Source organism: Sorghum bicolor, chromosome 9 (assembly GCF_000003195.3).
Source record: "Sorghum bicolor cultivar BTx623 chromosome 9, Sorghum_bicolor_NCBIv3, whole genome shotgun sequence".
Taxonomy (NCBI): Eukaryota; Viridiplantae; Streptophyta; class Magnoliopsida; order Poales; family Poaceae; genus Sorghum; species Sorghum bicolor.
In genome coordinates this window covers 14,182,947-14,194,408 of record NC_012878.2, presented here as the reverse complement: position 1 = coordinate 14,194,408, position 11,462 = coordinate 14,182,947, and the positions used below count along the sequence as shown (strand labels likewise).

The 11,462-nt window shown below is 41.8% G+C and overlaps 1 protein-coding gene across 1 annotated transcript in view; it reads right to left on the bottom strand.

Moving 5' to 3' along the window:
* Window positions 307–11,462, bottom strand: part of LOC110430404 — a 30,575-nt gene continuing 19,419 nt past the window's right edge. Inside the window, exons 5-6 of the mRNA XM_021448070.1 lie at window positions 1,524–1,587; window positions 307–391 (exon numbers count right to left, since the gene is read on the bottom strand). Of these exons, the coding sequence (XP_021303745.1) occupies window positions 307–391; window positions 1,524–1,587 (149 nt within the window). The remainder of the gene's footprint in view (window positions 392–1,523; window positions 1,588–11,462) is intronic.

Here is an 11,462-nt window from a genome sequence, read left to right as displayed (position 1 = left end):
CGGGCATTATAAGCAACCGTCACAGTTAATACTATTAACCGTGGTGGTTATCTTACAACGCTCGCCATGGTTAATAGATATTAATCGTGAAAATTACTTTAAACTGCTTGCCACAGTTAATTATTAACCTTGACAATTGTCAGCCGACCCTGAATAACTGTGGCGAGCCAAAAATATTACCCGCCTCAAAACTCTTATATAAAAAGCTATGCAAAATGAAACGTGTGCTAGCGTTACTCCGAAAACCTAAAACTGACCCAGACAGAGCATGCAGATGCTTTATGCGTCTCACAAGACAAAAATTAATTACCAAAGATGCAGATAATGTGAGACGCCGGCCGGTGATACATCGATCTCGGGGACGTTGCGCACGTCAAGCACAAGAATCTCTCTGGCGAGAACGTAACGCCAGAACCAGACGGATAGTCAGTTAGCCACTATGCAGACGAGGCAGTTGCATGATGATGTTGCACGCACCATGCATGCGTGCGCCGTACCCTTGCATGCATAGCATGGAATGGAAGGATGGATTCCGGTGTGCGAAGGCACAGAAAAAGGTTGTCCAGTGTCTCCAACCTTGAACTTGAACTGCAGTCGTGCGTGCGTGCGTGCCAAAAAGACCAGACAAAAAAAAGAAGGAAAATAAAAAGAGAAGCCTAGCTAGCTAGTAGTATATAGAACTGGACGGAGAATATTCGTGTGTAGATGCATGCATCGCCCTTTCACAGGTGCAACAGTCAGTGCAGGTTCTTGTACCTGCAGCAGCATGCTGCTGGCCTCGTTCAGTTACCAAAAGGTATGAGTTTCGTTTGTATTTAATAAATATTATTTAATTATAGATAAATTAAGTTTAAAAAATTTGTCTTAAAAATTACAGATAAATTGTGTAATTACTTTTTGTTTTTATCTATATTAAATATTCTATGCATGTGCTGCAAAATTCTAAAAAATTTTGGCAAAACTTTGTGAGAAGTAAACAAGGCCTAAAATTCTTCTCCGTGAAATCGTGTCGGCTCACTGGGGTACATGCATGATATACGACTCTATGGTCCGTACGGTAGTGTATATACGCGCAGCACGCACGTAGTCGTGTCCATGGTGTGTCGTCATATGGATCCAGGACGACGATCGAGTGCGTGTACGTACACGCACCTGGACGCGCACACACACAACCACGCCCACCAAGTCGCTAGACTAGCCATGCAGGCAGCCCAGCACGCGCAGTGCCGGCCGGCGACCCGGCGTGGTGGATGTGACATTGTGACTACCGGCCGGCGGTCGTCGTCTCGTCTCGTCTCGTCTCGCACTCGCACCCAACCCAAGGGAGAAGGTGTAGAAGAGGGAGACGGGGATCGGAGCGGACGCGCGGGCGTGGGGTGTCGGGCGCGGCGGCGACACGGCCCCGACCGTGGGATCCGCCGGATGGCGACACGCCCCCACGCGTACGTACGGCACGGCCGGTTCGGTTTCCTACGGCCGCATGGGAAGCTGCTTCCTCCTCGCCTCCTGCAGCCTGCACCTACCGTACGTGCGTGTTCAGTGTGGAGTGTGCTGCTACGAACTCCACTACTGGAGTATCGTACTGCACTGCACAAGCAACACAGCATGCAGGAAGGAGATGTTCTATCGTAGCACTTGAGGTCTTGTTTATTCACCTCAAAAACCAAAAACTTTTCAAGATTTTTCATCATATCGAATCTTGCGGTACATGTATGGAGTCTTAAATATAGATGAAAACAAAAACTAATTATATAGTTTGTCTGTAAATCGCATGACGGATCTTTTAAACTTAATACTCGATGATTGGACAATATTTATCAAATAAAAATAAAAATGCTACACTGTCAAAATCCAAAAAAATTTCGGATCTAAACAAGGCCTGAGTACATGAAAAGTGTTTGTATACTATACCACTTTCGTTTTTATTTAGTAATTATTGTTTAATCATAAACTAACTAAGTTCAAAATATTAGTCTTGCAAATTGAAGGCAAACTATACAATTAGTTTTTTTATCAATATTTAATGTTCTATGCATGTGTCCATCTAAAAAATATTTAAGATTCTCCATCACATCAAATCTTTAGACACATGCATGAAGCATTAAATATAGATAAAAAATAACTAATTAAATAATTTGTCTATAATTTATGAGACAAATATTTTGAACCTACTTAGCCCATAATTAGAAAAAACAAATGAAAGTGCTAAGCCAAACCCAAGAACTCCCTCGGTCCCTTGAAAGTATTGTTTCTGACTTTGACTTCTCGTTTAATCGTTTGTCTTATTTCAAATTTTTTATGTAAATATTATTATTTTGTTATGACTTGCTTTGTCAATAAAAATACTTTAACATGGATTTATTTATTATACTATTTGTGTAAAAAAGTTAAATAAGATAAATAGTAAAACAAAAAATCTGAAAATTAAAAACGACATTTTTAATAGGTCGGAGAGAATACGTAGTAGATATAGTACTATACTAGCTAGAGGTACGGAATACAGTTTTTTGAGAAACACGTACGGAATACATTTTTTTTCCTCAAGGATATGGTTGTTTTGGCCCAGCCCAACACGATTTGACGGTCCATACTCACACCAACCGTGTTGACTCGTAGAGACGCCAAATGGTTTTTCCGGCAAAAGTAGCTCAACTGTCAGCCGTTTTAATGAATTCCAAAAAATAAAAGAGATGTATTTTCTGAGGAAAATAAAGGTCATTTTTAAAGATGGCTGAGAACTAATTAGAGTAGCATCTGAGAATAGTGCATAGTATATATCATATACTTCTTTCTACTCGTCATAGAATTGTAGCTCGAGAAAGGAGAAAGTGCGAGCTCCAATAACTTCCCAAAAATTACAAATCTAAGAGAGAGGTTGAGAAAGGAGAATGTGAGCTCCAACAACTTCCCAAAAATTGCAAATCTAAGAGAGAGGTTTTACTTTTGATTTCTTTAAAGAAGGGAGACTCTAGAAGATAAGTACATGCCATTCCTAACTTTTTTTTGAAGGTTTTAGTACTAGATTACTTGATTAATTAGGTTTTTTTCTATCTCTCTTTGTGTGGACGAGGTAATTGTAAATGAACTTAGATTAAATCTTTGAACATCCTATATATGTTGAATTTAGTAGACGAACAAGATCCGACCTTTGTTTAGTGCCCATGCCTTGATTTTATGGTCTACCACTTTCTTTTTAGTCGGGATTAAGTTTGGATCAATGACTAGATTTAGATCTATTTGTTAGTTAATTGTTAGTTTCTAAAAGGAGATTGAGTTTGCACCAACAATGGTTTGAATATTATTTTTGTCAATTATAAAGTGATTTTCTCCTGGCTTCTAGCATCGAAATGTCATGTAGATTATTGCATGTGCAATGGGTTCCTTCTCGGTAAGACCATCCGTTTTAGTTATAGGAGAATGTCATGGTCGATTAAGATATCCATCTAACCAGTCGACATAAAACCAATTTACCATGTTGTTACCCTCTATTCTACATTTACAATCTGCTACTGATGTTTTACTCTATATTTACAACTAGCAGAATACCCCGCGCGTTGCTGCGGGAATTTCAAATAATTTAAAAAGAAATTAGACTATTTATATTTATAGTTATATGAATAAAATTATCTTAAATTAATTTTGTTGAATGATTTGACACATCAATATGAACAATTAAATGGATGTTTGTAGATGAAGAGATGACTATCATAATTACATTTGCTAGTTGGCTATAAATGCAAGTTTTAGTGGATTGTTGATGTGGATAGCTTGCAGGTTGAGAGAAATCTCTAGTGGGGTTTAGCTTTATAAGAGTATAAGATATATTATTGTTGTTCTTTCTTTGTTGCCACTATTGTTGATGGTTGTTGGTTCAACAACAATGAAGCTCTCACTACTAGAGAACACACCTTTCGTCGATGTGCCAAATGAGCTTTAGTCCCGGCATTTTTGACGCCCGCGAAAAGAGATCTTTAGTCCCGGTTGGTAAAGCCAACCAGGACTAACGGTCCCTCCCCAATGGCTCCGGTGTCAGGCGCTGTCGGAGAGGGACCTTTAGTCCCGGTGTGTTACAAACCGGGACTAATGACCTACCTTTAGCCACGGTTTGTGACACTAACCGGGACTAAACCTTTTGTCCCGGTCGTTGGCACCAACCGAGGTTAAAGGTAGGTGTTTAGCCCCGGTTGGTAACACCAACCGGGACTAAACCCTCCCCGCTATAAATTGGATCTCCCTCCTCCCTTCTTCCTCTCCCTGCCCGAGCTCGAGGTGCTTTGTTCTTCCATTGTTCTTGCTTGTTATTGCTCTCATCTCCCGCGATCGATCCATTTCAACGCTTCTACGCCGTCGTCGATTTGTTTGAAAGGTTACTAGCTTCATCCTCCTATGTTTCTCACCGCCATATATAATTTCATACTGAACATATGTCTATTTTAATTATTTCATGTTGCTATCTCTCCAATTATCATCTTCTCATGTTTGAATTTTTTTTGAACGATGCTAAGTGTGTGCCTGCTAAAAACTAGTATACACAAATCATTACTACTATGTATACACAAATCATGTTTAGTTCTATTATAGATATTATAGGATATTTTTTACTTTAATATGGTCATGTTCTTATTTTAAAATATTAATAATATAATTTTTGTTGTAATTGTTAAATAAATTGTTTTTCACTTTAAAAATTCTTGAAATTAAGTTTCTTTAGTGATAAAATTATAGCTTCTAATAGAAAAATTACAATTCCATGATAATGCAGATAATGGCACGCCATTGGATGTACAATGCCGATCGCCGCTCCAATGAGTTCATTGAGGGCGTGCGAGAATTCCGCAGAGTGGCAGAGCAAAATAAGCGGGATGGTTTTATGTGCTGTCCATGTGCCATGTGTAAGAATTTGAAGGAATTTTCAAACTCAAGAGAAATTCACTTGCACTTGTTCACGAATGGTTTCATGTCAAACTATATTTGTTGGACCAAACACGGAGAGTCCGGGGTTATGATGGAAGTAGGTGAAGAAGAGCAAGCGTACCCTGACGATGTTTTTGCTCAATACTGCGACTTCGCAGTAGAGGACGAAGGTGAAGAAGACGGGGATGTAGGAAACAGTATCGTTGATGATGACGATGCTCTTGGTGATGTCATTCGCGATGTACAGAGAGATTGCGAAAGTGCAAAGGAGAAGGCTAAATTTGACCAAATGCTAGAGGATCACAAGAAGCTACTCTACCTGTCGGCCGAAGAGGGACAGAAAAAGCTAGGCACGACACTGGAGTTGTTACAGTGGAAGGCAGAGAATTGTATTTTTCTGACAAGGCATTTGGAAAATTACTGAAGATTCAAAAAAAAAATGCTTCCGAAGCCTAATGAGTTACCCACCACTACATACGAAGCAAAAAAGATCGTCTGCCCTTTGGGATTACAAATCGAGAAGATACATGCATGCCCTAATGACTACATCCTGTACCGTGGCGGGCACGAGAAATTAGATGAATGTCCTATTTGCCATGCGTCACGGTACAAGATCTTGTGGGATGACCCTGGCGATGTTGAGGATGAAGAACGTCCGAGGAAGAGAATCCCTGCCAAGGTTATGTGGTATGCTCCAATAATTCCACGCCTAAAACATTTGTTCAGAAATAAGAAGCATGCAAAGTTGTTAATGTTGACGGTCCTTAAATATCAAATTTAATTATCAAATAAACAGAGAAAAGGATCCAAATGCAACTAACATCCAGACTTAGGGTTTTATCTGACAGAATTCTACGAGTTTTGGTGTTTGTCTATTTCTGCAGGGGGTTATCAGGAATTATGAAAGAAAGGCCCACACGTCGGGTTTACATAGAGATATTAACGTGCCGCGCAATTATCCTACATCTAGAAGAGTCCAGAAGCCACGGGAACGAACGGGAGACCGGACGGGCTCGGGGGCAGGGTGCCCGACCTCCCCCCTAGGGCGCCCGCCCTGGCCTTTCCACCAATCATAGCCAACTTCGCGGATCATGCTCCACGGACCTAAAGGATAAAGGATAACCGTTCAATCAATGTCGGTTTGATCCGACGGCCCATATTCACTAGGAAGGACTATATAAGCAGACCCCCTGGCCCCTGGAGGAGAGCACCTCTCAACCCTAATTCATTATTCATCAGGGAGAAGAAGCCTCTGATCAAGCCCTAGAGCCACCACATCAATTAGATTTCTAGATTAGCATAGCTACATAGGATTAGAACTAGAAGGAGTCAATCTTCGATTGGTTTCCGGATCTGTCAAGAGGATTCTTGGTAATTCTCTATTATTCTTCAATTGTTCATCTTTGTTCTTCAATATTATGAATATGACTTTGTTCTACTTCAATATATTGATTATGACTTTGCTCTACTTGTTTATATTCGCAATTATATTGTTCATAGTTTATCATAGTTATATGCTTGGCTTAGTTAGATTGGAATTATATACATGTTTAGGATCGTATAGCATTTATCCATGTGTACAGTTGGTAAATGATAAGTATTTTGTAGGCGTGGTGCCTATACCGTATTTATCTGTGATTGTACCCTATATGCCAGATCGTGGGGTAGTTCGTGGTAGTGACAGCTCCATTGATTCTTATATAGTCCCCCTCTCGTGTATTGGGCTGGCAGAGCAACACTATTACAGGGGAGTGGTTGCGATGTTTCTCATTTACCTTGATAATATTACTATGCATGGGCGTAGTCCTGTCTCGTAATGATTGCCAAGTATAATTGCACTAACTGTGATATGCTAGACTGTGTAGTTGAGAATAACTTAGGAAATATTCTTGTAGTTCGTCCTAATTCCATGCTAATGACTTGCTAGAATATCTAATTGAGGTGCTTATCATATTTATTATGTGGCTAAGTTATGCTGATCAGATTAATTATCTTTGTCACCATTCATACTTTATATATCTTTTATATGACACTTATCCCTGTATGAAAAAGATAGATAAATGCTCTCAATTATACATGCAATGATAGATACTCAATCCTATATTCCATTCTATAATCAACATTGATGATTACTAATCCCTTTCTAGTGGTAAAAATATAAATAACGATACCTAGAATACTTCCCGGTTAAAATGCTACATCGGTATTAATCTGTGCGCTTGCAGATCTCATTTATTATTTATTTAGAAGAGCAATTGCATATTTCAATACCGCGTCTTTCATGTCATGCTGGGGATGACAACTTGGCTTAAGTGGCATGAGGGATAGGTTTGGCATTTTTGGCGCCGTTATCAGAATTATAAAACTAAGTCTACTTTTGGTAGTGACGTTAAGAATGCCCAACAAGCATTTTTGACGCCGTTGCCGGGGAAGGTTGATTACTAATCAGGAATGAATATAGAATTTTGAGTCATCATTCGCATTACTAATCTGATTGAGATTATCAATTCTCTCATACAGTTTTACCCTGATATTTTTCTATTTTATCTTATGCAGGGTAATGTATGAATAGAAGACATCTTCCAGGAAATTTTGTTGACAATCCCGAAGCGTTATTCAGAAAAAAGAGCCAAGCTCGAGAAGAGATCATCAACACTTCAGCACGAAGCTTCAACCAATCAAGAAGATCACCGAAGTTTCACCCGGAACTTGTCTTCAGAGTTCGAAGTCATGGAGAATAAATCGATACGCGAGTTCTCAGCTCCCACTACGGACAACATCCATACTGGACCTGCTGCAGAGATCGACGACAACTTTGAGCTCAAACCTGGACTTATCAACATGGTGCAATCCAACCAATTCTGTGGGAAGGCACACGAAGATGCTAGTGCTCATCTCCAACACTTCCTGGAGATTTGCAGCACATTCACCATATCAGGAGTCACCAGAGATGCTATACTACTTTGCCTCTTTCCATTCTCACTGTTGGGGAGAGCGAAGCAGTGGTTCTACGCTACAAAGGAGAAGAATACTACGTGGGCACTCTGCTCCATGAACTTTCTGGCTAAGTTCTTTCCCATGGGCAAGACCAATGCTCTCCGTGGGAAAATTACAAGTTTTCAGCAACAACATGATGAATCCGTTCCAGAAGCATGGGAGCACTTCCAAGACTACATCCTAGAATGTCCCCATCATGGAATGGAGAGTTGGCTACTGATGCCGACGTTTTATCATGGGCTCGGCAACAGTGTCCGAGAAACCATGGATGCTGCAGCTGGAGGAGCATTCCTATCACTCACCATACCACAAGCCACAGCTCTTGTGGAGAAGATGGCGTCCAACCAAAGCTGGAATGAAGAAAGGACCCAGACACACAAGAGAGGTGGAGGTACGCATCAGCTCAAGGAAGTAGACATGTTGTCTGCTAAGCTAGACCTGCTCATGAAGAAGCTCGATGATAGAGCTGGAGATAAGAAAGAAGTCATGCACATCTACGACTCTCACATGACTTGTGAGGAGTGTGGAGATACAGGACACTCAGGCAATCACTGCCCTGAGATGCTTGAGGATGTGAACTACATCAACAACAACAACAACAACAATAACTACAACCGTCCTCAACAAAATCAAGGTTGGAATCAACAGAGGCCTAACTACTCAGGTAATTATCATGGTAACAATTCTCACAACAATAATAATAATTTTCCACCTCTGAGAGAGTTAGTGTCTAATCAAGGAAAGCTAATGGATAACTTATCTAAGAAATTGGCATCTAATGATAAAATGCTAGAAAATATAAATAATACAATGAATAATTTCTCTACTGCCATCAAGAATCAAATTAGCTTTAATAAAATGATTGAATCTCAGTTAAATCAAATAGCTACTGTTGTTCCTGCTACTAACCCCGATATACCATCACAACCGGAAGGATTAGAATCTGCAAATCTTGTAGACATATTTGATACAGGTAGCTACTGGAGTAACCCCATCACTGAAGTTACTACTAACCTTCTGCCGGTCAAGAGAGGCGATCCATGACGCCGCGTCATCTCGATCTCCATCGGCATGGTGGACTTCCCAGAAGCACTCTGTGACTTTGGCTCTAGCGTCAACATTATGCCTAGAGTACTCTATGAAAAATTCTTTACATATCCTTTATTAGAAAGAACCATGTGTTTGCAGTTTGCAGATCAGACGTTAAGTTTCCCCAAGGGAATATTGAAGAACCTCTGTGTCCGAGTTGGTACCTTGTACGCCCCAGCAGACTTCGTGGTGATAGAGACCGGTAATGATGAGAGGGCACCCGTCATCTTAGGGAGGCCATTCCTAAACACCTCGGGAGCTGTCATCTACGCTAGTGCTGCCAAGATCAGTTTCTACATCAAAGGGAGGAAGGAGACATTTTCCTTCAAGAACAAGACTACACAAATCCTAGAGCAATCCAGACATGAACCAAGGAAGAGGACCAACAGGAGAAACAAGAACAAGCAAGTGTGGACCGAGTCAGTTAAGATGGTCACTACAGTTCATGAAGGTCAAGATCATCGACTTAAGTCACCATTTCTGACCAAGAAGGACGACCCAGGTATGCCAAGCATCCCCTGCTCCATCAATGGGTACAACTTCTACAAGACATTTTGCGACACCGGATCGGGCGTCAACATAATGGCCGCAGTCACCTATCGGCTCCTGTTCGGAACCATGCCCCTAAAACCGACATACATTCAGCTCCACATGGCAGATGAGACATTCCGAAAGGTTGAAGGTATAGTAACTGATGTCCCTGTCAAGATAGACGATCATTTTGTCCATACAGACTTTCAGATTATTGACATGAGAGAAGATGAGTACGATCCACCCATCATCCTTTGGAGACCGTTTCTCAGCACCGTTAAAGCAATCATCTACATTGGAACTGGAGAAGTTCATATGCACTTCCCCTCAGAGAAGGTACGCCGCTATTTTACTGACCCTAATTATATAGTTGAAGACTCTAAACAGGTCAGGACAAGAAGAAGACGACACAACCGCAACCAGAAGAGGCAAATCATCAAGGACGGATGGGCGGACTACGAAGGAGAAGTGGTAAGGTCTGAAAACGTACAACTTGAACAGAACTATCCTGAGGAGACCGTAGCACTAAGTCAGGTGTGGAGAGAGAAGATAACTATACATGAAGAGGAGGCGCTGCTGGAAGCACCGACTACACCACCCAACGAATCCCAGGACAACTAAGAGAAAACGGAGAGTCCCGTTCGGAGGACTTAAAAACACCGAACGCCTTGCCAAGAGGTAAACTTGGTAGTTATCCTTTTCCTTTCAATTATTTAAAATAATTTGTTTAGTTAATCATGTTCATACTATCCTAAAAAGAAAATAAAAATGTTAAAAAAATAGTAAGCCCCATGTGAGTATACGAGTGGTATAAAACCCATAAGTACATTCACTGTGGTGGCATAAATATAAAATAAATATTTTTTCTGCTCTATGAAAATATAAAAAAAATAGAGAGTAACATTTATTGAGGAGGCTTGTGGGGGTATGAACCCCTATACCCTTACGGCTAGACTTGGGCTAGGAGACTTGGCCCATCACGAAGACAGTTCGAGGCTTGATCCAACTGCTCAGAGTTTCACGCAAGGAAACAAGACATGGAGATCAAGCCGGATTCTAGTCGGTTAGAATAGGAATTGATATCGTGCTATCTATGGCAATTGTAACCGACTAGGATTAGTTTCCAGATCTGTAACCCTGCCCTCCGGACTAAATAAGGAGGGGCAAGGGACCCCCTAGGACACGTTATTATCTCAACACAAATCAATACAACCAGACGCAGGACGTAGGTATTACGCCCACACGGCGGCCGAACCTAGATAAAAAGCTTGTCCGTGTCTTGCGTCACCATCAAGTTCGTAGCTTGCGCACCGTCTACCGATAAACTACTACCGTGGGTATACCCCAAGGTAGACTGCCGACTAGCTTTCGTCGACAGTGGCGCACCAGGTAGGGGGTGTGCGCACAGCTCTCTCGACGAACAAGATGGTCATCGTTCCAGCTTCTGCGGCCATGCCTGAAGGCCTCACGTTCATCATCGGCCAGATCACGTGGACGACTCATGGCGACGGCCTCACGACCACGACTTCAGAAGAAACCCAGATCCGATCTGGGACGACAGCGGCGTCGATTCCGATCACACCGACACCGAGCACTCAGCCTCCGCTCCCTCGTTACAGGGGAAAGAAGGTCGATGACTCGGATCCTTTCCGAGCCCTTGATCGCGCCGATCTCAGGCTCCTCGAAGCTTCCCGACTGGTAGATGGGATCTCACGCCGATCTGATCAGGTCGTGCCGACAGACTCTTTCGACTCCTGCCGGCCAACTCGTGTCTTCACACACGAACAGCTAGGGACGTCTCTAACAAGAACGTCCACCCCCACGGGGCGGTCCGTTGAGCTCAAGGCAGATCCAGACCAGATTTCTCCCTACGGACTAAACAACTCGGCCGATCACTACTCACGGCATATCCAGTCCCTTTTAACAAAGCG